Source organism: Podarcis erhardii (genome assembly GCF_964252035.2).
Source record: "Podarcis erhardii genome assembly, chromosome: 6".
NCBI lineage: Eukaryota > Metazoa > Chordata > Lepidosauria > Squamata > Lacertidae > Podarcis > Podarcis erhardii.
This window is the reverse complement of record NC_138510.1, coordinates 3610958-3637429: the sequence shown is the minus strand read 5'-3', so window position 1 is coordinate 3637429 and position 26472 is coordinate 3610958. Positions and strand designations below refer to the sequence as shown.

Below are 26472 nucleotides of genomic sequence, written 5' to 3'. Positions count from 1 at the left end.
GTTGATTAGTCCCAAAGCAAAATGCAGAAGGGGAATTTGTTTTAATGCTACTCCATGTTTCCTGACTCACCGGTAGTGCAACTTGCTGTTTTGTTCCTGCAGGGTGTTCCTGAGAAAAAACTGCTCCCTCCCACAGTCCCACAGTCCCCAGCATTTGCTCTGAAGAACAGAGTTGGCATCCTGGCTAAAGAGGAGAAAGTGAAGGTGATTCTTTAGTCCGTGGTAGTTGGGGACCCTGGTGTTGCTTCACTGCTGCAGCCAGCCAGGGCCTGACTTGGGGATTAGGGTTCAAATGAGCCGCTCAGCCCCTCTCAGTGAGTGTTTTGCCTGCAACCAGGCAGTTCTGGGCCATCAGCTGACACAGCTGGATGGTAAATATCCTAGCGGCTGGGTGATTTTTTAGAGTCCCTTTTTGAATTGGTTCCTGGATTTGCCACGGCGAGCCTTCCCCAAAGAACAGCCATTCTGCCCTCTCCAAGTCTCCTTAAGATGCAACTCTTCACACAAGGTCAGGTGGGGGAGTGGAGGCTGCCTTTGTTCCCTTCCCTACTCCATTTCCCATGCTGTTTTTCTCTACAGGAAGAGGAAGTTGTGCCTGTGATCAAAGCCAAGCCAGTGCCGTACTTTGGGGTGCCCTTTAAGCCAAAAGCTGCAGAACCTAGGCAGGTGGAGATGTGCCCTTTCTCCTTTGACTCTCGGGACAAAGAGAGGCTTCTTCAGAAAGAGAAGAAAATTGAAGAATTGCAAAAAGAAGAGGTGGGTGCTTTTCATTTAGGGACACCCTCTTCCTGTTGGGGCAGAGGCCATCCTCCTCCTGACACTGCTGTCCAAAAGCAAAAGTGGATCTTTGCACAATTCTCAATGTAAACGGGCCACAAAAGAAGGAAGCAGATGTTGGCCATTCCCTGGGCTATGTAGGAATCTGCTGGTTATATCTCTAACTCACGGGTGGGCAACCTGGGGTCCTCCAGATGTTGTTGGACTCCCATATTTTAATGTTTTGACAGAATTGTTTTATTGTGTAACTGATTTTATATTTGTAAACTGCTTAGAGGCCACTTTGGCAATTAAGTGTTATATAAAATAATAAGAAACAGTTCCTGCTAGCCCCTGCCAGCATGGCCAATGCTCAAGGAGTTGTAGTCCATCAACATCTGCAGAGCCATGGGTTCCTCACCCTTGCTATAATTGATCAAATTTAAGACCAAGCTTCTAAAGGTGTCTTTGGCAGAGAAGGGAAGGCCAGAGGTTCCCATCAGTTGTCCAGGCTTCATTGTGGAGGCCCACTTGCCTAAAACAGCTGTAGGGAAGTAGATGGCTCTTGGAGAAAAGTGAATAATAAATAAATAAATAAATAAAATTTTATTTATATCCCACCCTCCCCAGCCAAAGCCTGGGTCAGAACGGCTAACAACAGTAAAATAATACAACATTCTAAAATCAATTCATTATAAAATCAGTTCAAATCAACCATTCAAATTGATGGCAACCATTAGGCTAGAGTTCTGTGAAGAATTACCAAAGGAGGGGGTCAGGCTGTAATAATAATAAAATTTTATGCCAATCTGTATTATTATTCTTTCGATTTCTAGACCGCTTTATATTTTTACCCCCCAAAAATCTCAAAGCTGATTACAACCTACATTAAAACATGAAATAAAGCAATGGAAAATAAAACACTACAGAAGAAAGTCAAATATAAAGTATACATTCAAAGCAACGTAATTAACAGGAAACTAAAATATTATCTTAAAATCTTTCAAAACATTACAGATGTAAGCTTCACTGTTTATTTACACCATTACATTGTACAAAGAATCTCAGTCCTTATTTGCTGCTATTCCACGAGGATTCCCTCGTGGGATCTAAGGTCCATGTGAGCATATAGTGTACTGACAAAGTATAGGAAGCTCCCTCATATGGAGTCAGATGGCTGGGTCATCTATCTCAGTATTGTCTGTGCTGACCAGCAGCAGCTACCCAGGATTTCAGGCAGAGAATCATAGAGTTGGAAGGGACCCAACCCCCTGAGTGACAGATGGTCTTCCAATCTCTGCTTAAAAACCTCCAAGGAAGGAGATTCCACAACCTCCTGAGGGAGACCATTCCACTGTTGAACACCTCTTACTGTCAGAAAGTTCTTCCTGATATTTAGTCACAGCCCTGGCACAGTGACTTAAAAGGGCTTTTCCCCAGTCACCATCTGCCTGACCTCAGTTGCCAGGTGGGAACCAGAAGAGAAGGAGGGCCTACTGATCTCTAAATAGCCTCCCCCAATTTGGTGCCCTCCAGCTGTTTAGGCCTGCAATTCTTGTCATTCCCAGCCACCATGGGCGTGCTGGCTGGGGCAGATGGGAATTGTAGTCTATAGCAGCTGGAAGGGCCTCCATCTAAAAGGAGAGAGAAGATGCACCTGAAAGATTAAGTGAGGGAAGTCGGCCTCCAAGACATCTCTCAGCTTTCCCCAGGAGCTTTTCCACTTGATGTGTTTACTATGTTCCAAGTCTTCATCTCACCAGCAATGCTGAGCCTTGTTCTGTGTTTCGTTGGCAGGTGCCAAAGTTCAAAGCACTCCCCCTGCCCCACTTTGACCACATCAACCTTCCAGAAAAGAAGACCAAGAGCCCCACCAAGCTGGAGCCCTTCCAACTGGCTGTTGATATGAGAGGAGCTGTGAAGCAAGAGCAGTGGGAGCAGCAGGTGAGGGGGCTGAGCAGCTGACTGAGCCGGGGTCCTTCCTGGCCATCTTTACCATTTCCCTTCCATCGTTTGAAGAGGAGAGAGCCTGAGGCTGCCATCGGAAGCAGCATCCAACACAACCCTGCACTTGTGGGGGCTGAGTCCGGTGTTTGGACTGGGAGCATCCTAGTGGCCTCTTCCTGCAGTGTTTTGTCTGGCCAAAGTGGCCTTGTGTGGATAAGGTCATGAGAAACAGATGGGGGAAGCATCCTACTAGAGGTGGTTTTCCTGTTATGCATCAAAATTGCTCACCCACACAGGGAAGAATGTAAGAGCTGTATCTCTACTCTCCGCCCTGCTTTCTCCTACAACAGGGATAGTTAACCTGGAGCCCTCCATATGTTACTGAGCTGCAACTCCTACAAACTCTAGCCCACGTGGTCAGGGCTAATAAAGTAATTGTGGTCCAGCAACATCTGGAGGGCTCAAATTAGCCACATCTGGCCTAGAGGGAGAGAAGTAGCTATATGGAATAAGCCCTCCTTGTTGAATGAATGTTTTTCAGCCCTGGAACTTGCAGCTTAAAGTACATTGTTTTAAAGAATACTTGGGTCTATAGAGTCTGGTCCCTTGTCATCATTGCTGCTTTTAGTGATTTTCAAGCTGCGTGTTGTCACATGGCTCAAGGGCCACGTGTGTATGACAAGGAGTGTGTATTTGTACTTGTGTGCAAGTGCATAGTGTCTGTAAACGTGCTCTTAGATAATGTGTGGTAGAAAGGAAGAAACCGAAGCAAATTCTTAAAATCCTAGCCAACCCAGACGTTACTAGACCACAGTACCTTATTTTTGCTGACTTGTCAGTCTGCCTTGTGGACTTTGTTTGCCTTGGTGAGGAGTGTCTGGGGTTCTCTTAAATCTCTTTCCCCCCCAACTTCCCTCCCTTCCTGAACAGCTCAAGGAAGAGATGAAACAACAGAGGGAAGCTGCCTCTTTCAAGGCTCAGCCAAGCACCGTGTTGCACCAGGAACCTTTTGTGCCCAAGAGGGAGAGCAAAGTCCTTTCAGGTGAGGCTCCCTTGGGCAGCCTTCAGGGCCCAGCCACTTAACCCCAAAGTGGTGCCTTGCGTGATGTTAGCTTGCATCTGTGCCTGGGGGGCAGGGAGAAGTCCCATCTCAGTTGCCACGAGAACAGGTGAGGGCAGCAACGCTCGACAGCTGTGTGGAGACATGGCTGTTGATTGAGTGCTAAGTTAGATCAGGCGTAAGCAGAAGGCATGGAGTCATAATCCTTGCAACCGCTTCCAGCCTTCTCTACATTCCTCGATTCCTTGAGGACAAAGGGCTCGGCATATGGCAAGCTTGCTCTTGGGTGACAGAATATTGTCAGTGCCCTTTGTGGGAATGTTGTAGATATACTAGGAGAGGATATATTGATTTAATAGTATCCTTCCTAACTCACACTTGTGAGTCGGCAGCAGAGTGACATTCCCTAGTATACAGCAGGAAGCTAGTTGGTAGATTGGTTTGAATCTCTTTACTTAAGCAATCTAATCTGGCTTTGTTCAGATTGGAGCATATTCCTGGTAGGACCCCTTTTATCCCTCCTAAAAAGAATAAAGACACAAGAAGCTTCTTTTAAAAGTAATGAGAAGTTTACTCACATTCAGTTCACGGTTGGATCCCTGAAGGCAGGCTTTAGCTCGTACTGTAGTTACAGATACAGTGTGGCTTACATCCTTATAAGGATGCGCCCATGTGCTGCTGGCAGAGAGCCAGCAGTGCAGTCCAAGAGAAGAAAAGGCATCAAAAGAGGAAGGTGGCTACGTGACTGGGCCTTTTGTGGGGTCTGCAAGGTCACGGCCACTAACTGGTCACATGGAGGGGAAGGATGCTCCAGACCAGGTGTAACGGGAAGTTCAACTGGCTGGATCAACATCCCCCTGTCTGTGTCCACTCTAGGCAAACAGGAAGTGTTGTACTTGACTGCTTATGTTACATCCCACACCCTGAAGCCTTGGTTGCAATACTTCTGAATGCTGGAAGAGGTATTGCTGGAGGGGAGAGGCTCTTGTGCTTGAATCCTGCATGTTGGCTTCCCACATGCCTCTGGTTGTGCCCTGTGGGCCTGTCTGAACAGGGAGCCAGGTATCTACATACAGTGGTGCCTCGCAAGACGAAAATAATTCATTCCACGAGTCTCTTCGTTTTGTGGTTTTTTGTCTTGCGAAGCACCCCTATTAGCGGATTAGCGCTATTAGCGGCTTAGAAAAAGGGGGAAAGGGAAAAGACTCGCAAGACGTTTTCGTCTTGCAAAGCAAGCCCATAGGGAAATTCGTCTTGCGAAGCGCCTCGAAAAACGGAAAACCCTTTCGTCTAGCGGGTTTTTCGTCTTGCGAGGCATTCATCTTGCGGGGCACCACTGTAATGCCTTGTACCTTTCATCCTAGCAAATGAAGCTTCAAGAGAAAGCATCCAACCAGCCTCAAAGCAGTTCTGCAAAGCTCAGTTTTGCAGCTGAAATTCTAGTTGGATCCGGTAGGATGAAGGACTAGCACTAGATGGACCTTTGGTCTGATCCGACAGGGCTGCTCTTCCATTTTGAAAAACAAACATGCAATTGGGGTGCTTTGTGTGACAGGCACCACCTTCCTGCATAAAGAGTTGTTCCCCCTTCTATTCCGAAACTCAGATGTCCTTTCTGGTTCCGTAGCTCCAAAAAGCTTTGAGCTGGCCACAGAGCGGCGCGCCCGAGAGCGGCAGGAATTTGAGAGGCGGATGGCGGAACTTGAAGCTGAGAAAGCGCGGCTGCAGGAGACAGCGAGACGTCATGAGGAAGAGCAGAGGAAAGCCGAATTGGCTGAGCTGAGAGAAGAGCTGGTAAATGAGCCTGTGGCTTGAGGGGCATGAATCTGGATCATAGATGCCTAAGCAGCTGGGCCAGCAATGGATCCCATCTTTTCTTAGGAGTGCAGGCAGCTCAGTAAATAAAATAGCATAATATATAATATTTTTACTGGCAGAAGGTCTTAAAACCAACCAAGCCGGCTCTGTAGCTCAGTGGTAGATCTCTTACCTTGTGTGGGGAATTTTCTGGGGAAACAGGCCCAGCCAGATGTCTACTACACTTTGCAGCAGTTAATTCTGAGCTGGAAAGATGTTGAAGAGCTGCCTTGGTATAAAGTGGCTTCATCTGTTCCTTTGACTTTTAAGGTATCTGCAACCGTTCCTGCGTCTCGGCGGGTCAAGATGTCTTGACTCTTGCTTCTACACATACTGGGAGGCAGGGAGGTGCAATCGAAGGCACACTGAAATTGGCTTAACTTGAACTTACAGCTCAATTTTCCCTTGTATGCCTCCACCGCCATCCGCAGTCTCTCAGTGGTTGGCTGCAGTCCACCCCTGGCCCTCCTTGGGGGGGGGGTGAGCAAGGCTGTTCCTTGACAACAGCACTTTCTCCTTTGATGACGGTGCTTAGAACCTCCTCCTTCTTTTCCTTCCCAGGTACACAAAGCCAACCCTATCCACAGGTACCAGCCAGTGGAGATCAAGGCCAGCGACCAGCCCCTGACCGTCCCTCACTCTCCAAACTTTTCCAAAAGGTTTCAGCGCTGATGCGCAACCAAGAAAGAAAATACAAGGGGTGCTTTTTCCCCCTTCATAGTATAGAAACTTGTATTTTATTGACTTGCTTATCAATAAACTATTTTAAGCAATATAGTTACTACTGGGAGTGCTTTTCCTGCTAAGGGGGGGAAAGTGTCATTTTTCAATTTCTCTCCGTAACTGAAACCCAACCCTCAAAACATTTTGCACATACCCTCTAGGACTTGAGTTGCTGTGCAGAACTTCCTTGTTCTTGTGTGGCCTTGTTTCCTTGACTGAACTCTCCTGCCTTAATCACTGGCTCTGGTTGGGAACCGTGCTTTTGATAAACTTGTACCACAGCATGGGGAACTGAGTACAGTCGGGGGGGGGGGCAGGCTTTCTTTTTCTCTGAGCTGAGGTGGAGATGGATGCATGCTCTTTCTCCTCCCCACCCCCATTTTGTGCTATTATTTTCACCTCCCTGTACAGGAAGCAACAATCGGTATTCAGCCAGAAGCACCACATTTCTCTTTTAATTACATTCAGCTTTCCAGTGATTTTAGCTTTTAAACAAAGGTTGACATGTGTACCATTGACCATAGAACAATGTTGCTTTGATGTTGTATATGTAATAAATGAAGAAAAAAAACCTGCCAGGTTGTTTGAAAATGGGTGGTTTTCTTGTCATTTGGCTCCTTTGCACAGGGGTTGTTAGTTTGTGCATTAATTTTAATTCCCAGTGTTGTGTGATCCAGATCTCAAGCAGTCCTGTGCTGAGAGACCTCCAATGCATTGCAATGGTAAGCCGTGCTGCAGCCATCAGGTGAGTAACGAGATCCTTGTAGGAAAGCTGTTGAGCGGCTTCTGAGCAGTATGATAGAAGTGCTATTTTAGGATCCAAATTGGATGCACGCTGTTGACCACCTTCCCAGACGCTGGGCTTGCACCCTCCTTGCAGCTGCCAACAAGGCTGGTTAATGTTGCCTCTGCTCTTTGTCTACACGGCCAGAGCTCAGGTTTGGATCGCTTGAGTCGGGTTGTGGGGATGCCCCCACATGAGGTTCTGTCAGGGCAGCCCCAGCCCGTCCTTACTTGCCTCCTTTGGGATAATGGTGTAACAAGAATCGGTGCTATCCCTCCCTGCTTTCACCTGTACAGTGGTACCTCTGGTTAAGAACTTAATTCGTTCCGGAGATCCGTTCTTAACCTGAAACTGTTCTTAACCACTTTAGCTAATGGGGCCCCCCGCTGCCACCATGCCGCCGGAGCACGATTTCTGTTCTTATCCTGAAGCAAAGTTCTTAACCCGAGGTACTATTTCTTGGTTATCAGAGACTGTAACCTGAAGCATATGTAACCCAAGGTACCACTGTAGTTTTATGGATAAATTCCAACAACTTTGTTTCAGTCGTGAAGAATTGCAACTTTACATTCAGAAGGTCCCAAGTTCAATGTCCAGCAGTGCCAGGTAAGGCTGGGGAAATCTGCCTGAAAACCTGGAGATCTGCTGCCAGTGTGTGCCAGGAACAATGGGCTAGGTGGGCCCAATAGGTCTGGCTTTGCAACACCCATGAGGATCCCAGGACTGGGCTAGTAGTGAAAAGTAGCCTTTTGCTTCTGGTTTGTTGCAGTTGGGAGTAACGCTCTGAACTTCAGTTTCATAATAATAATAATACTTATACCCCACCCATCTGGCTGGGTTTCCCCAGGCACTCTGGGCGGCTTCCAACAAAGTATTAAAATACAATAGTCTGTTAAACATTAAAAGCTTCCCTAAACAGGGCTGCCTTCAGATGTCTTCTAAAAGTCTGGTAGTTGTTTTTCTCTTTGACATCTGGTGGAACGGCGTTCCCCAGGGCGGGTGCCACCACCGAGAAGGCCCTCTTCCCGGTTCCCCCGTAACCTCACTTCTCGCAATGAGGGAACCGCCAGAAAGCCCTTGGTGCTGGACCTCAAATTTAAAGGTAGATCTGTGCTGTCACTTATGAAAGCTTCTGGGACCGCTGACTTGCCTAGCAGAAGCCCCCATGATCTGGATGCCAGCTGACTTTCAATAAAGACCATCATGCACAGTAGAGACTACAGGCAGATTCAGGGCCAATAGGTTTTCATTTTGACATTGAGCTAAGGCTGTTTGGTGGGGAGCTGCCAGGGTGTGGTGGACATCTAACATCTTTTTCCCAGAGCTGGAATGCGCCAACATATGAAGCTAAGTTAGCCCTTGTAATCCACTTGTGGCGGCTCTCAAAGGCGGAGGTAGGAATCTTTCTAACTACTACCAGCAGCCCCTTTTTAAAAAACGGAATTTGCAGCTGGGGTGCCCTGCATGCAAAGCATTTAGCCTATTTCTCAAATTTGGGCCCTTCCACACTACACCCAAGCAAGCAGTTGCCTGTTTTATGTCCATAGTCTAAATACTATGGGTAAAATACTGTTCCGTGTGGGCAGGAGCTATCATTAAAAGAAATAGAATTATGTAATTTTCATCACTGATATTAGTGTGGAAGAAAAACAGCTTTCACAACGTGGTTGGAATAAAGTCTGTTAAAGACTCTTTGTTTATTAAGACAAGGCAATTGCATTACAGAAGACTCGTGAGCCAGACTTCTCAGGTAATTGATACCCTCTGTACGTAAGCAAAACACCCTAACAGCTTTTAAAGTTATCACAATGTGGTTAATAAGAATCTAGAAGAAACTACCGTATTTTTCGTCCCATAGGACGCTCCGTCCCATAGGACGCACCTAGTTTTTTTGGGGGGGAAATAAAGGGGGGGAAATTCCCTTTATTCCCCCCCCAAAAAAAAAAACCAGGTCGGGGAACATCGGGATGGCGGCGCTGCACCTCCCCGCTGTCCCCCAAGCTTGTGGGGCTGGCCGATGTCTGCCCGGCACGAGGGGCGCTCTGCGCGGCAGGCTGCTATCCGCAGCGTGGGGAGCCCTGTGGGAACTCCCGCAGGCTCCCCAGGCTTGCTGATAGCTTCCTGAAGCCTGGAGAGCGAGGGGGGTCGGTGCGCACTGACCCCTCTCGCTCTCCAGGCTTCAGTGAAAGCCTGCATTCGCCCCATAGGACACACACAGATTTCCCCTTCATTTTTGGAGGGGGAAAAGTGCATCCTATAGGGCGAAAAATACGGTATTTTGCAGGGGTGAAATATGCAAACATTTCTGGTCCAAAACCTTCAAACATTCCATACTTCACTTTTCTTCCAACTTTGTGTTGATCCTGTTACACTCTTGAGAGAGATTTTTCCTTAAGACAGAAGGAAGTTCATGTCTCCTGTGAGAGGCCCAGATCCCTGCAGGCTGCAGAAGCATACGTTCTGCTTCCACATTAGGAAAAACAGGCAGGTGCATTTCTTCTCCAGCCTGTGTCTGCTTATAAGTGGGTGCCCCCTGCACTTAATATTTTGGGAAGGACCATGGTGTGTTGCATTATTAATTGAATTTATATACCGCCCTTTACCCGCAGGTCTCAGAGCGGTTCACCAAATAAAAATATACAGTGGTGCCCCGCAAGACGAATGCCTCGCAAGACAGAAAACCCGCTAGACGAAAGGGTTTTCCGTTTTGGAGGTGCTTCGCAAAACGAATTTCCCTATGGGCTTGCTTCGCAAGATGAAAATGTCTTGCGAGTTCCTGCGGGGGTTTTTTCCTCCCCCCCCTTTTTCTAAGCCGCTTATCTGCTTATCCGATAAGCCGCTAAAAGCCGCTAATAGCGCTAATCCGATAAGCCGTCAATGGGCTTGCTTCGCAAGACGAAAAAACCGCTAGACGAAGAGAGTCGCGGAACGGATTCTTTTCGTCTTGCGAGGCACCACTGTAAAACCACAAAATGCATAATCAAAATAAAAATAACCCAATAAGCTCCAAATTTGCATGGAAATGGCTCCAGCCTTTGCAGGAAGGCTGGGGAAGATTCCCTGTCTGAAATGTTGGAGAGCTGCTGGTAGTGTAGACATTAGAGCTACATGGTCTGACTCTGTCTAAGGTAACAGTCTACATTCTGCCTATACATCAAATGCAGAACAGCAAAAAAACACCTAATGCTGTTCTAGGCTACATCCAGTGTCCAGATCAAGATAAGCAATAGTACTGCTCTATTCAGCCTTGGTCAGACTCCCCCCCCCCCCCAAGTCCTGTATCCAGTTCTGGGCACCGCAATTTAAGAGGAATATTGACATGCTGGGAGGTGTGCAGAGGAGGGTGACCAGGATGAAAAAGGCTCTGGAAACCAAGCCTTATGAGGAACAGTTGAAGGAGCTGGGTATGTTCAGCCTGGAAAAGAGGAGGCCAAGAGGTGATATGATAGCTATCACATGGAAAGTGGAACAAGCCTGTTTTCGCCTGCTCCAGAGGGTAAGACCCAAACTAAAGGATTAAAACGACAAGAAAGGAGATTCCAACTAAACTAGGAAGAACCATGCACTAAGAGCTGTTTGACCGTGGAATAGGCTCCTTTGGAATAATAATAATAATAATTTTTATTTATACCCTGCCTACTCTGGGCGGCTTCCAGCAAAATATTAAAATACAATACTCCGTCAAACACTAAAAGCTTCCCTAAACAGGGCTGCCTTCAGATGTCTTCTAAAAGTCTGGTAGTTGTTGTTCTCTTTGACATCTGGTGGGAGGGCGTTCCACAGGGCGGGCGCCACTACTGAGAATGCCCTCTGCCTGATTCCCTGTAACTTGGCTTCTTGCAATGAGGGAACCACCAGAAGCCCCTCGGCACTGGCCCTCAGTGTCCGGGCAGAATGATGGAGGTGGAGACACTCCTTTAGGTATACTGGTCCGAGGCCATTTAGGGCTTTAAAGGTCAGCACCAACACTATGAATTGTGCCCAGAAACGTACCAGGAGCCAATGTAGGTCTTTCAAGACCGGTGGGAGATGATGGACTCGCCTTCAGTGGAGATTTTTGCACAGATGTTGGATGACCCCCAATCATGGATGCTTTAGGCACAATTCCTGCATTGCAGGGGGTTAGACTAGATGAGCCTAGGTGTCCCTTCCAACTATGATTCGATAACCCGTGATTGTGTTGGCTGCAACTGGCGATTTCTTTAGGGGGTTTTGAATGTTTGATGGTAGTTTTATGTAGTTTTTCAATTTCATTGTTCCGCAAGGGACAATGACAATAAAGACACGTATCGTATCGTACCCCTTCAAAGGGGTACCAATATGAGCATTATTGCTTAGGCCAAGGGTTATAGACTTGTCCCCCCACCCTCTTTTAGAGTTGTCAAAGTGTGTTCCTGATGTTTCCCAATCACCCCACCCCAGAAGCAGGAAGTTCCCAGTGCTGATGGAAGGCTTTGAGAAGCTGTTGACTACATCACAGACTTGCTCTCCCCGGATTTTCCAGGCTCTCCAGTTACGGAGCAGGGGCTGGGATATTCAGGTAAGGCTTCTCCATCCTGTTCCAACTCTTGTAAGCCAGCTGCCCTGCTGAGTGGCTCGAATTAGCCTGAGGATAGAGTTTCCCTGAGAAGGGGACGGGCCTGACTGCCCGACCAACTTTCTCAGGCCCATGGAAAGAGCAGAAAGGTTAAAGTGTGTCCTGCTTGAGGCTGTGACGGCACTGTAGCCAGGGGAACAGGCATGCTTGACCGCTGGCCAACTCTCCCAGGACACTGTGCACTGGCTGGAGCCTCTGGGCTGTGTCCACAGAGCCAAAAACTACCCGGTGGGTGTGCTTGTTTTCTCCAGCCTGGAACAGAACAAACACACACACACACACACATTGACCCCAGCCATGCTCCAAAAGTCAGCCCGGGTGTGTGTGTGTGCCTTTTGGATCCGTCTTCTATATCAAAACATCTTTTGAGTGCTGCAAGCCTCGCAGGGCGCTTCCAGGCCGTTGCTGTTTTCGGCTGATATTCAATCACATCCCAGCAAATTTAAATCGCGTAGTTCAAGCTGATGGCCAGGTCTTGCTCAACAGACCTGCTTTCCCCAAAGAGCAGATTTTTATATTCTATTTCTGTCGTGCAGGGATTAATCAGCAATATCAAAAGCAACATGATGGCCAGAAACAATTACAATGTGAAAAACTTTATGGAATAATTCGAAGCATAAAAACTAATAAACTGAAGTCTCTGAAAGTCCTTAAATGAATCATGGTGCCAGACTGAACTCTGCAGAACAGTGTTTCCGGATAGCAACTACTTCCGGATAGAGATAATATACATATAGTCACTACATAATTGCATTAACACTGTTCCAGAGTATTTTTCATTCTCATGTATATGTATTCGAAAAAAAGATTGGTTAATGAAGAAATTACATATCTTTCTACTTACGAGTGTTGAACTAATTGGCTGATGAAGAATTCAACAAAACAGTAGTTGCTATCTGGAAACACTCTTCAGCAGAGTTCAGAGTTGGACATCAGAATTGGACATTTGCTGATTATACAAAGCTTCACAGCTTGCTCTCCGCCGGGTAAAGTCTGGCACCGTGATTCATTTAAGGACTTTCAGAGACTTCAGTTTGTTAGTTTTGATGTTTTGAATTATTCCATAAAGTTTTTCACATTCTAATTGTTTCTGGCCATCGTGTTGCTTTTGATATTGCTGACTCATATTTTGCAACACAGGGGTTTGTTTGTTTACTCATTGTACGGGGATTAACGGCAGGACAACGAAAGTGGGCTTTGCAAGCCCTTGTGGTTCCTAAGAGATTGAAGCCCTGATCTGCCCTATGCATTTAAAGCAGAATCGTGCCACTTTAAGCAAGTTTAAAGAATTCAAAGCAGAATGGCACAGCAAGAGGGGCCCCGGCGTTATTATTTCTGCGCACCAGCTGCTCTGAGCAACCCCTCCAGCTTTGCATGCAGAAGCTCCTCTCCTCTCCTCACCCTTGTCCCTCCTGCCTGCTGGATCTGGGCCTAGGCGTGGAGCTCTGCCACACAAGGAGCCCCCAGCCCATCCTCCTGCCTGGCCTTGCCTGGTGCGGCTTGGGGAGGGGACTGTCAGGAGTTCAGCATACACTCGAGTAGGACTCTGGCAGAGACAAATGCTCGACTGGCATGTTCTCTCCCTCCTGGTCTTTCGTTCGGGAGCTTCAAAAGCTTTTCTTCTGCCTGAACATCACAGCGAACGATGCCAACTGACACCAGCACACTTAGGGATCCGCAGAGTCTTCGCAGCTGTGCTGGTCCCAGGGGGGATGAGGTACTATTACCGTAGGCCAAGATCAACAGGGAGCCGGGCGGGGTAGCAGGAACGATGGTAGAGCAGAAGCAGGAAGCCAGGCGAGGAACCGGAACACTGGTAGGGTAGAAGCAGGAGTCCAGGCGGGGAACAGGAACACTGGTAAGGCAGAAGCAGGAGTCCAGGCGGGGAACAGGAACACTGGTAAGGCAGATGCAGGAAGCCGGGCGAGGAACAGGCACACTGGGAGTGCCGAACAAGGCCTGGGTAAAGCAGATACTTCACAACGACGTTGCTCCCGCAACCTGGGACCGGGCTGCCTGACCTTTATCTTCTTCTAAGGCCGGGGGCGGTCCCGGCCCCCAGAAGCCCCGCCTCTCTTGGCCTTAAGGCGAGCACTCCTCCTGGGAGACACCAGTTCCCTTCGCCTCTCTGCCCTAAGCCTCTGCAGATCAGGAGAGGCCGAAGGGTTACTGGGCCCCGGGGGAGGCTCACCTGTAGCCACTGAGTCTTCCGGCACCTCTGGGGCCTGAATGATTTCACCTGGTGCCTGCTCTTGAGTTTCCTCAGCAACTAGGCCTTGCCCCAGTTCAGCCGGCCCTGGAGGCGGGGACTCCTGCGCCGGCTGGGATTCCTCCGGATCACTCTCAGACTCGGAATCCCAGGCCATCACACCATCCCCCCTCCCAGGCCCCCCCCTCACTTGAGGGCCCGGACCCGGCTTGCTGGGATACGCTGCATGAAACTCCCGGACGCAGGCAGGTGCGTGGACGTTGACCGCTGGTTCCCAAGAACGGTCCTCTGGCCCATACCCCTTCCAGTCAATGAGATACTGCAGCCTTCCCCTGCGGTATCGGGAGTCCAGAATGCGTTCCACCTCGTACTCAGGCTCTCCCTGCACCAAGACTGGCTGCGGTCGGGGACGGTCCGGGTGGAACTCGTCGGGTGGGGCCACCGGACTCAGAAGGGACCTGTGGAATACCGGGTGAACCTTCAGGTTTGCTGGCAACCGGAGACGGAATGCCACAGGCGAGACCTGGTCCACGATAGGGAACGGGCCGGTGAACCGGGCGTCCAGCTTCCGCGAAGGTCGAGAAGGGTGGAGGTGGCGAGTGGAAAGCCATACCAAGTCACCGACGTGAAGTTCCGGCCCCACCTGGCGGTGGCGGTCGGCCTGGACCTTGTACGCCTCCTTGGCCTGGTGCAGCTGCTCCATCAACAGCTGTTGCTGGGACTGGAGCTCCTGAAGCCACTCTGTCACCGCAGGGACCGTAGATGCCGGCAGCACATCCGGAAACAACCGTGGATGAAGGCCATAACTGGCTTGGAACGGGGTCTGCTGGGTGGACGCATTCACCGCGTTGTTATAAGCGAACTCCGCCAATGCTAGGTGGTCGACCCAGTCGTCCTGCTGGTAGCTGCAGTAACACCGGAGGTACTGTTCCAGTACCGCGTTCGCCCGTTCCGTCTGGCCATCAGTCTGTGGGTGGTAAGCAGATGAGAGACAGACCTCTGTTCCGAGGGCCTGGTGCAAAGCACGCCAAAACCGGGACGTGAACTGAACGCCGCGGTCGGATACTACACGCTCAGGTAGGCCATGCAGGCGGAAGACATGCTGAAGGTACAGCTGCGCGGTTTCCTTAGCTGAGGGTATGGATGGGCAGGGGGCACAGTGCACCATCTTCGTGAAGTGGTCGGAGAAAACTAGAAGGCAGGTGCAGCCACGAGACGGGGGTAACTCCACTACAAAGTCTAGAGAAACTGTGTGCCAAGGACGTGGTGGAACCGGCAACGGCTGAAGGAGGCCGGGGGGTCGCCCGGTAGGCCCCTTGGCCCGCCTGCAGACGTCACAACCAGCGACGTAGCGAGCCACGTCAGCCTTTAAACGGGGCCACCAAAACTCACGGCTTACCAGATGGGTGGTCCGATACCGCCCAAAGTGTCCCGCCGCTGGAGCGTCATGGGTCATCCGGAGAACCTCAGCCCGCAGCGGCCCTGGTGGGATGTACAGGCGCCCGTAGTGCAGCAGAAGACCCTGATGCGAGACCAGCCCTGGATACTGAGGACATGATCCTTCGGCCAGTTCCCGGAGTCGTTCCTGGGCCCAAGCGTCGACCCGCTGCTGTTCCCGCACCCGAGCCTGCAGTGGCTCGACCTCCTGGGTGGCCAGGAACGCAGCTGGTGGTAGGATCGTGGTGGGTGCTGCTTGCTGAACTGTGTCTGCGTTGTCTTCAGGTTTCCGGGACAGGGCATCCGCCTTCTGGTTTTGGGAGCTAGGGATGTAGCGGATCCGGAACTGGAACCGGGAAAAGAACAACGCCCACCGGATCTGCCTTTGGTTCAGCTTGCGGGTGGTCTGGAGGTATTCCAGGTTCCGGTGGTCGGTTCTCACCTCCACCGGGTGTCTTGCTCCTTCAAGATGGTGGCGCCAAACCTCAAAGGCCACCTTGATGGCCAGCAGTTCCCGCTCCCACACGGTATAGTTACGCTCCGCTGGAAGGAGCTGGCGGGAATAGAAGGCGCAGGGTAAGAGTGGCGCTTCCGGTCCGTGCTGCTGAGACAAGACGGCACCGAGAGCCGTACTGGAGGCGTCAGTCTCTACCACAAAGGGTCGAGAAGGATCCGGATGTTGCAAGATTGGCGCTCTCTGGAAACAGGCCTTCAACCCTTGAAATGCCTCCTCCGCCTCCTTGTCCCAGGAAAACGGCGTCTTGGGGCGCAGAAGCCGGGTCAACGGGGTGGTGCGGTGAGCATAATCCGCAATGAAGGTCCGGTAATAGTTGGCGAACCCCAGGAAACGCTGTAGGTCCTTGCGGTTCCGAGGTGCCGCCCATTCTCGAACCGCTGCCACCTTCCCAGGATCCATTTGCACCCCACCTGGTGAGAGTCGATGACCCAGGAAGTCCACTGACTGCTGATGGAACTCGCACTTGCTGAGCTTTGCATACAGACGATGCTCGCGCAAGCGCTGCAGCACGGTCCGGACATGGCCCTCGTGGCACGCCGGGTCACGGGAGTAAATCAGAATGTCATCCAAGTACACCACCACGTACTTGTCTAGCAAGTCCTGGAACACGTGGTTGATGTACCGTTGGAACACAGCAGGCGCGTTGCACAAACCAAAGGGCATAACCAGGTATTCAAACTGTCCGTACCGGGTCCCGAATGCTGTCTTCCACTCATCCCCGGCGCGGATCCGAATCAAATTGTAGGCTCCCCGGAGGTCTAGCTTGGTGAACACCTGCGCCCCTTGCACCCGCTCCAGTAACTCCGAAATAAGGGGCAAGGGGTACCGGTCCGGGATGGTAATTTTGTTCAGGGCCCGGTAATCATGGCAAAGGCGGAGCTCCCCACATTTCTTTTTAACAAAGAGCACTGGTGCAGCAGTGGGCGAGGTAGAGGGTCTAATGAACCCACGCTCCAGGTTCTTGCGCAAGAAGTCCTGCAAAGCCTCGCGCTCTGGCTCGGTTAACGAGTATAAGCGACTCACCGGTAGAGGCGCTCCGGGCTGGAGGTCTATGCCGCAGTCAAAGGACCGATGCGGCGGCAGCTGGTCTGCCCCCCGTTCCTCGAACACGTCGTGATAGTCCCAGTACTCAGCGGGGAGCGTCGCAGCCGCCTCCTCAGTGGGCGCAGCTGCTAGCATCTCAGTCTCAGCAGGAGAATTGGGGTCTGGGAAGTGTACAGTCCGTTTGACCCAGTCAATCTGCACATTGTGAGCCTCTAGCCAGTCCATCCCAAGCACCAGGGGGAACCGGGGCATGGAAGCAATATCCAGAGTTCGCATCTCACGGTGCTGCTGGAGGCACAGGACCAGGGGCTGGGTCTCTTGAGTTACGGCGCCCGAACGCAGTGGCCGTCCGTCGATTGCCTCCACCTGTACCGGTTCTGGCTTGTTCCGAAGTGGCACCCGATGCTGGGCAGCAAAAGCAGCGTCCATATAAGAGCGGGTTGCCCCTGAATCCACCAGAGCATGGGTAAGAATCCATGGCCCTCCTGGAGGGTATAGATGTACCGGAACCATAAGGTGTTGTAATTCAATTGGTGCGGCCCCATTCTGTGCTGTTTGGGACCCCCGGTAGCTAGGGCCATCAGCTACTGGGGTTGGCGGTTTCCCTGCGGCTGGCGTTTTCTCTGGACAAGACCGAGCGAAGTGTCCACTTCCGCCACAGTAAAGACAGAGATTTCCCTCCCGACGCCGCGCCTTCTCTGCAGGGGAAAGGCGTGGCCGCACTGCCCCGAGCTGCATAGGCTCCTCCGTTAAATCAGTTGTGACCGTGGGGCTGCTGGAAAAAGCTGGTGCCGAGAACTGGAAGTGTCGGCGACCCCGGGCCTGACGACGATCCTCCAACCGATCGTCTATTTGTAGACACCGTTGAATGAGAGTGTCCAGCGTGGTGGGGCGTTCCATTGTGGCCAACTGGTCCAGTACCTCGTCTGAAAGCCCCTCGAGATACTGGTCCCGCAGTGCCGAATCATTCCAGGTCAAGTCCTGTGCCAGCAGCCGAAACTCCGTGGTATATGCGGCCACCGTGGACTTGCCCTGTTTCAAGCGCCGAATCGCCCGGTTGGCTTGACTCCCTTTCTGGGGATTGCCGAACGCGGCCTCCAAATGATTGCAAAACCCCGTATAGTCTGCCAGCAAGGGGGAGTCTTGCCTGAGTAGCGGCAACGCCCACTTGGCCGCCTGGTCCTTTAACAAACTAATCAAAAAGTGCACCTTGGTGCGGTCGTCAGGAAAGTTCCGGGCTCGCCCCTGAATATACAGCTTGGCCTGGGCCAGGAACATGGGAAAGCTGGCCGGGGCTCCATCAAATTTCTCGGGCAAAGCCACTGGGTACTTGCCAGGAGCCGGGGCGTCGGCCCCAGGAGCCGGTAGGGCTTCCAAGCGTTGCTGAAGTGCCACAACCGCGTCACTGAGCTGCTGCACGGTGTGAGTCAAGGTCTGGTTCCTCTGGGCCAAATCCACCAGTGCAGCCGCCTGGTCAGCCATGGCCTCTGGCTCTTCCCGAACGCACCCCTACGAAGGGGGAGTGCGGGTATGGCGGGAGCAAACTGTGCTGGTCCCAGGGGGGATGAGGTACTATTACCGTAGGCCAAGATCAACAGGGAGCCGGGCGGGGTAGCAGGAACGATGGTAGAGCAGAAGCAGGAAGCCAGGCGAGGAACCGGAACACTGGTAGGGTAGAAGCAGGAGTCCAGGCGGGGAACAGGAACACTGGTAAGGCAGAAGCAGGAGTCCAGGCGGGGAACAGGAACACTGGTAAGGCAGATGCAGGAAGCCGGGCGAGGAACAGGCACACTGGGAGTGCCGAACAAGGCCTGGGTAAAGCAGATACTTCACAACGACGTTGCTCCCGCAACCTGGGACCGGGCTGCCTGACCTTTATCTTCTTCTAAGGCCGGGGGCGGTCCCGGCCCCCAGAAGCCCCGCCTCTCTTGGCCTTAAGGCGAGCACTCCTCCTGGGAGACACCAGTTCCCTTCGCCTCTCTGCCCTAAGCCTCTGCAGATCAGGAGAGGCCGAAGGGTTACTGGGCCCCGGGGGAGGCTCACCTGTAGCCACTGAGTCTTCCGGCACCTCTGGGGCCTGAATGATTTCACCTGGTGCCTGCTCTTGAGTTTCCTCAGCAACTAGGCCTTGCCCCAGTTCAGCCGGCCCTGGAGGCGGGGACTCCTGCGCCGGCTGGGATTCCTCCGGATCACTCTCAGACTCGGAATCCCAGGCCATCACAGCAGCTTGCGTAACAGAACTTAGCAACTCAGCATTTTGGCTAATCTACTTTATTTACATATAAACCCACACGGAGCACTGCAACATGGCTCCCTCTCTCTCTAGCATCAGACAGCAAAGAGAAAAGGAACAAAGGACAATAGTCCCACTTCGTGGAACACAGTAACACAAGCATCCTGTCTTCATCACTTTCCACTCTGTGGAGTCAAAACATACACCGTCATGTGATAGACAACAATCCCATGACTGCAATCATGGAGCAGGAATTCTAACATCCTCCCCCAATTCATGATCTGTATTGCAGTCATCAATGTAACTGCAACAACCATACAGATGTCATACACACAGTACAGAATTCTAACAGACATCCCATCGGGTCTTCCTCACCTCTGGCCACTAGTGAGCCCAGTTCAGTTCTAGCCAAGTCCACCTGTCTGCTCCAGTCTTAATGACAGGGCCATCAGTTTCCTGGATGAAAATTTGCACCCCACCCCCAGAAAAAATACACCCGGGGCCACTGCCCCTCTCCCCCCCCCCCCGTACACTACACCACTGGAACTCCCTCCAGCAGAAGCGCTTGGCACCTTCCTTGTAAAGTTTCCGCAGATTGCTCAAGGCACACCTCTTTACGCTGAATTTCGACACTTGAGGCGTACATTTTTTGCAATCCACCTTGTACTTATGCTTGTAAGTTGCTTTAAATCACTCTTAACATTGTGTTTCGATGCTTCATGACGCTCCTAGCAGCCTTAGGGTGAACGGCGGCGATCAAATTAACGAGAGCAATTAATAAATAGATGTGTGTCCTTAATGCAGAGCAAAACCTTTGTGGGTTTTTTCATTTTCTGCCTTGGGCAGCAACCAGCCTGGCTGCCTTCTAAGTGCTGTAACGGCACCTCCTTCCGTTGGCCCGGCCTCTGAGGCCTTGCAAAAGCCATTGCTAATGAGACAATCGCTCCTGTGCCGTTGATTGTTTGGCCAGCCCATGGCGGAGGCTGATGAAGGCTAATGAGGTGAATGGCATAGTCGCGGGGTGCTAACTCGCTGCTATGCTGCAGACAACAATGTATGAATCACTGCTCCTTTCTTAGCTTGCATGAGATGCAAGGCAGAACAGGCAATGAGCTCTTCAGCTCTGGCTGCTAAGGAGAGAATAGCTCCCTGGAAGGGGGGGGGGCAGTTTCCTTAAGTGGCTGGGGCAACACCAGGCTGAATCTGCAGCAGGTTGCAGCTGGGGCTGAGGCAGTGGATTCACAGCTGTTAAAAGGGGAGGCAGTGACAAACAGAAGAAGACACCTTCACCCCGATATGGCTCCCCTTTATCACATACACAGCCCAACAAGACAATGACAATAATCCACCAACAGCATACAAATCAATATGGCTAACCTGATCCAAAACTCCCACCCACCCCACTCACACACGAAAACAAAGATCACCGCAGCCAACCACAAACAAACAATCACACCCTAGGCCAACCCCAAACTCTCTCACCACCAAAGGAACACAAATGAACAACACAAACAACGCTGACACCAAACTCTACATACATTAAGCATAATAGAAACACCACCACCTGACCCCACCCCCATCCATCTTCCCTCCCTCCACCCCCTTTCTTTTTCCTTTTATTTTTTCTTCTCCCCCTAATGCCTCAACAAATGAAATGGATTTGTAAAAATGTTACATGGGGGGGGGGGGAATACGAGGCATTACACTTCTGTAAAACAAGAAAATCCTAAATAATATATTTTAAAAAAAAGGGGGGGGGAGGCAGTGCATCCCATGCAGTCCTCTTCGAAGTGGCAGTCTGCACATCCCCTCCATTTAATTCTGATTTATCCTGATTGGGGGCGGGGGTGGAACTCAACACCCAATTGCATGCTGCCCAGCTGTGGTTTTAATTTATTTATTGCATTTATATCCCGCTCAGGTCCTCCTTGTGGCTTTCCCATGGGGGCCCTCTGGTCAGATACTCTGAGAACAGGATGTTGGGCAATGTGGGCCTTTGGCCTGATCCAGCAACCAGGCTCTTCCAACATTACGTGGTCCCTAAGATGACGTGAGCCAGGGCTGGTGAAATTCAAATTGTAGATTTCTGCATGTGGAGCAGAACTTGCAACTCATTTGCACCAGAGAACAAGTGACATTTTCTCTATGTGATCCTAGACCATGGGTAGGCAAACTAAGGCCCGGGGGCCAGATCCGGCCCAATTGCCTTCTAAATCCGGCCCGCAGATGGTCAGGGAATCAGCGTGTTTTACATGAGTAGAATGTGTCCTTTTATTTAAAATGCATCTCTCGGTTATTTGTGGGGCATAGGAATTCGTTCATTCCCCCCCCCTTCAAAATATAGTCCGGCCCCCCACAAGGTCTGAGGGACAGTGGACCAGCCCCCTGCTGAAAAAGTTTGCTGACCCCTGTCCTAGACCTATGGATAGGATTCTTATACCCTCCAGCCTTCATGCCGAAATCATATCCTGTCCTGCAAAGAGGTAGACTTTGTATGTTGTTTAGTCGTTTAGTCGTGTCCGACTCTTCGTGACCCCCTGGACCAGAGCACGCCAGGCCCTCCTGTCTTCCACTGCCTCCCGCAGTTTGGTCAAACTCATACTGGTAGCTTCGAGAACACTGTCCCACCATCTCTCGTCCTCCGTCGTCCCCTTCTCCTTGTGCCCTCCATCTTTCCCAACATCAGGGTCTTTTCCAGGGAGTCTTCTCTTCTCATGAGGTGGCCAAAGTCTTGGAGCCTCAGCTTCAGGATCTGTCCTTCCAGTGAGCGCTCAGGGCTGATTTCCTTCAGAATGGAGAGGTCCGATCTTCTTGCAGTCCATGGGACTCTCAAGAGTCTCCTCCAGCACCAGAATTCAAAAGCTTCCATTCTCCGGCGATCAGCCTTCTTTATGGTCCAGCTCTCACTTCCATACATCACTACTGGGAAAACCATAGCATTACCTATATGGACCTTTGTTGGCAAGGTGATGTCTCTCCTTTTTAAGATGCTGTCTAGGTTTGTCATTGCAAACTCTGTATAGACACACATTAAAAATGTGAGACTCTGTATAGACACACATTTTTAATTCATTATATTTCTAAATAGATTTATAGCCTGGAATATTGTAATATAACTTCCTCAACTTGGTCCTCTCTAGAAGTTTTAAGCTATGACCGCCAACATCCCCTAAGCCCCTCAGGCTGAGCTCAACAGGAATTGTATCTCAAAACATTTGGCTGACACCAGATTGGGGAATTAATGTAATGGATCCAAAAGCCCACCATATTCATAGAGGAGATGGCTATCAATGGCTGGAAACCCCAGGAGGGGAGAGGGCCCTTGGGCCCAGATCCTATTTGCCAGCATCCCAGCTCTTGGCCACTGTGAGAATAGGATGCTGGACTAGATGGGCCCTTGGTCTGATTCAATCAGATCTTCATAGGTTCCTATATTTTCTCCATGTGCACCTTCTGTATCTGCAAATCCTCAGGTCAGCCTGAAAAATGCCACAGGGCCTCAAGTGCTCTCCTCCGGATAGAAAAGCAAACTCTGCAGCAGCTGCCTCTGGAACTCCTTGCCACTTGACGAAGTGGTGAGCTGTGTGCAGGAAACAGTATGCTTGTTCCCCAGTTTAAAAGCACCGATGTTGCCTGCGCACTTCTCTTTGGGAGCAGCACCCCACCAGCTTTTGCACCATTCAAAAGATCCCCGGGCTGCAGTTTCTTGGATCCTGCGCTGATTTTGTCCATGCCCACCCACCCCCTGCCAAAACCCCCCATTGCTTCCCCCCTGCCCCTGGCAGATGCTTGTATCGCTTGCACTTTTGGGTCTGGCTAAGCAGCTCATTCAAAGCCCTTCCCAGCCTCTGATCCTTGGCACGCTTGTTGACTGCGAGAATCTGACTCCCGGCACGAGAGCAAAGGAAGCGGATGGATGACTTGTTTTAATTAGGCCGGAGCTGGCAGCCTGACAGGATGGGATCTCTGGGCCCTTGCCTCGCCCAGCTGAATGTGTGCGCTCAGGAGAACGGGCAAGTATTTTCAGGCGTATCTGGGACCCCGCAAGCTCCCTTGGTTTTTTACTTAGATGCAGTTATATTTACTTAATGCAATTCTGGGCTGCATCAATAGGAGTATAGCATCTAGATCAAGGGAAGTAATAGTGCCACTGTATTCTGCTCTGGTCAGACCTCACCTGGAGTACTGTGTCCAGTTCTGGGCACCACAGTTCAAGAAGGACACTGACAAACTGGAACGTGTCCAAAGGAGGGCAACCAAAATGGTCAAAGGCCTGGAAACGATGCCTTATGAGGAACGGCTAAGGGAGCTGGGCATGTTTAGCCTGGAGAAGAGGAGGTTAAGGGGTGATATGATGGCCATGTTCAAATATATAAAAGGATGTCACATAGAGGAGGGAGAAAGGTTGTTTTCTGCTGCTCCAGAGAAGCGGACACGGAGCAATGGCTCCAAACTACAAGAAAGAAGATTCCACCTAAACATTAGGAAGAACTTCCTGACAGTAAGAGCTGTTCAACAGTGGAATTTGCTGCCAAGGAGTGTGGTGGAGTCTCCTTCTTTGGAGGTCTTTAAGCAGAGGCTTGACAACCATATGTCAGGAGTGCTCTGATGGTGTTTCCTGCTTGGCAGGGGGTTGGACTCGATGGCCCTTGTGGTCTCTTCCAACTCTATGATTCTATGATCCCTTGCTCTCCATATACCTCACCATTGTCTACTCCACTCAGGATGGAAAAGAGGCTCGGCTCTGGATGCAACCGCTACTGATCAGCAGCCCCCTTGCCTGGGGATTGTGGCACTGGGCTCAAGAGGCTGTTTGCTTGTCTGAAAGGGCAAGGCGCTTTCCTCCTGCTTTCCGTCACGGTGACTAAGGGTGATTCTTTCCCAAACCAGACCCCGCTAGAGAGAGACCCTCTTAGCCTCCCCTGCCCCAGGCCCTGGGTCCTTTCCAGAATTATTTTGGTCCTCGGCATTTGTGCCAAGAGCAGCGAAAAGATGCCATGCCTGACATTTTGCAAACAAGGAGGAGTTCCTTCCCGGGCAAGCGCTAACTGCCACTCTTCTGCAGGGGGAAAGAGAGAGAGAGGCTGCCTAGGGTGGGGCGATAGGTTCAGGACAAACAAACAAGAAAGGATGGGGCATAGCTAAGCTATGGAACTCCCTCCCACAGTAGGAAAATGGAAAAGCCTCCCCATTGTCTTTTCCTTCACAGATCCTGTCTTAAGGGTATGTCTGTCTGTGTTTGAATAGGGTGAGCCTGTGACCTGGCTCAGGAACTAAGTATTTATCATTACAAAAGACTGGCCAGGCTCCCCAGGGTATCCAATCAAGTGAGCATTAAGAGGTAACCTGTCAGACGAGATAAACAACGCACTCAGATTTCTGCTGTAGACCGCCTTTTCTGTGTTATAGGTATGATGTATGTGGTCTTGGGTTATACCCCTTCTGTGATGTATGTATGATGTATGGAGGGGTTGTCTGGAGCTCCAGGGCAGGGGATTTAAAATTTCTATATAAGAGCAGGCAAACCTTTGTTCTGGGTTCCTCTTCCTTTCCTGCATGTGAGGGGAGCACCCTGTTGCAACAGATCAATAAAGATCAGGCTTACGAGCTGCTTCTCAATATTCTCTGGTTGGCCTCTGTTATTTTCTCCTACCAATAGGGAACCTACGTAAGGACTCTATATGGGCTCTTGGATGCCCCATAAGGGAAAAAGGGCAAATTTTTGTGTACAGCACTTGTGAATGCCTGTTGTTGGAAACGGCAGGAAGGAAGCGTGTTCGAATCCTGATTGTGGGTTTCCTACCAGCGTCTGGGGAAATGGTATTAAAATCACTTTTCTGACCATGCTTCCAGATTGGCCAATCCATGGAGGGACTCTTAACAGAGAAGTGATGTGTACCTGCCATTATCAGGGCAACGGCTATGCCTTTGCTACTGGAACAATGTGCTGGTTGTCTCATGCCAGGTCTGAAGCATCCCAGCCCATGAAATTTCAGGGCCCAGATCTGAAACCTAGAGGTGACCCCTGGTGATGTCACTGGCCCTGGAGACAGAGGTTAATTAGGAGGGGAGCAGAGGACCCCCCCCCCCGAATGTCTGTGCTATAATATTATGTACTGAGTTGAATAGGATCCAAAAGACAGCAGCCTGATTGGTCCTAGAACAATAGGATTCAGAATGCAGCAGTCTGATTGGTCTACAGGAGCCACCCAATCCAGCTCCAGGTGGAAGTGAATCCGCAACCTAATTGGCCTACAGGAGAATCCCGGAATTAGCCAATCATGTGGGGCCCATTGTGTAAATAATGTATATAAAGCAGACATTCTGGAGGAACTTCCATTCCCCCTCACCACTATGAGCTGAATAAAGAGCATGAAATCCACTCTCGACTCCGAGTATATTTCATATAACTTTCAGCCAGCTTCTAATGGGCTGAACGCTTGCAAGATGGACGCACAATCTTCTAGATAATTTTCTGAGGAACTCCTTTCTGTCTGCAACAGAACTGCTGACCAAGGGCTCAGAAAACTCTTTTCCTCCCCCTTTCAGCCACCTCTGGCTGGTTAACACCTTGAACAGCTGCGCTCCCTCTGTGATGATTAAAGGTGCACTTGCCCACCTGGAGATTCCAACCTTCCACCTGCCACCTGGAGGGGACCAGGCAAACCTGAAGGCCTCGGGTCAGAGCTCGGGCAACCCCACCTAGCAGGGAATTCTTGGCAGTCTGGAGCAGTGAATCGTTCAGAGTTCCAACAGGGGCTTCCTGGCGCCTTCAATGTATGCCCTGTGACGCACAGGGTGGGAATTGCCCTCGCCTGAGCTGATCCTCCGTTTCCCCCGTCAAACTGGCCATTTCCTTCCTGGTCTTAATATAGATGGCAACCCCCCTGAGCAGGGAAGGGCCCTGGCACTCTGCTAGTCTGAACAGCCTTTTGGCACCCGGCAAAGGTTAAACAATAGGAGATTCTGCCCGTTGAGTCTGGCCTAATCCCCATTGCCGCTAAACAGCCCCGGGCAACTATGGGGCACTCTCCCTGGACACGCAAACCCAGGAGACCTTGCCTAAGAAAGCCTTCTCTCCCCGCTTGGGTCTTGCTGGGGGTCAGGCGGGCAAGGGAGGGCTTTCTCCTCTGGGCCAGACCCCCTCCGGCAGGCTCCCCAAGGAGCAGGGAGTTCAGCAAGGGTGGCTGGGTCATCTGATTTCTGTTTGTTTGAATTCCCATCTCCTCTGAGCAGGAGAGAGAGAGCGCCGGGCAGCAGAATGGAGTGTCCTTTGAACGGAAGCCAGAGGGAACAGGTGGCCCCACA

The 26472-nt window shown here is 50.8% G+C and overlaps 1 protein-coding gene across 3 annotated transcripts in view; it reads left to right on the top strand.

Moving 5' to 3' along the window:
• TPX2 (TPX2 microtubule nucleation factor) overlaps positions 1-6937 on the top strand; it is a 33280-nt gene extending 26343 nt beyond the window's left edge. For 2 of the 3 annotated variants that reach the window (XM_081867685.1, XM_081867686.1), the window contains exons 11-16: positions 103-204; positions 580-756; positions 2554-2700; positions 3634-3745; positions 5370-5557; positions 6182-6937. In XM_081867685.1, the coding sequence (XP_081723811.1) occupies positions 103-204; positions 580-756; positions 2554-2700; positions 3634-3745; positions 5370-5557; positions 6182-6292 (837 nt within the window). In that variant the 3' untranslated portion in view covers positions 6293-6937. The remainder of the gene's footprint in view (positions 1-102; positions 205-579; positions 757-2553; positions 2701-3633; positions 3746-5369; positions 5558-6181) is intronic. The other variant, XM_081867687.1, reaches the window with a different exon arrangement.
• The last annotated feature ends 19535 nt before the right edge of the window (positions 6938-26472 follow it).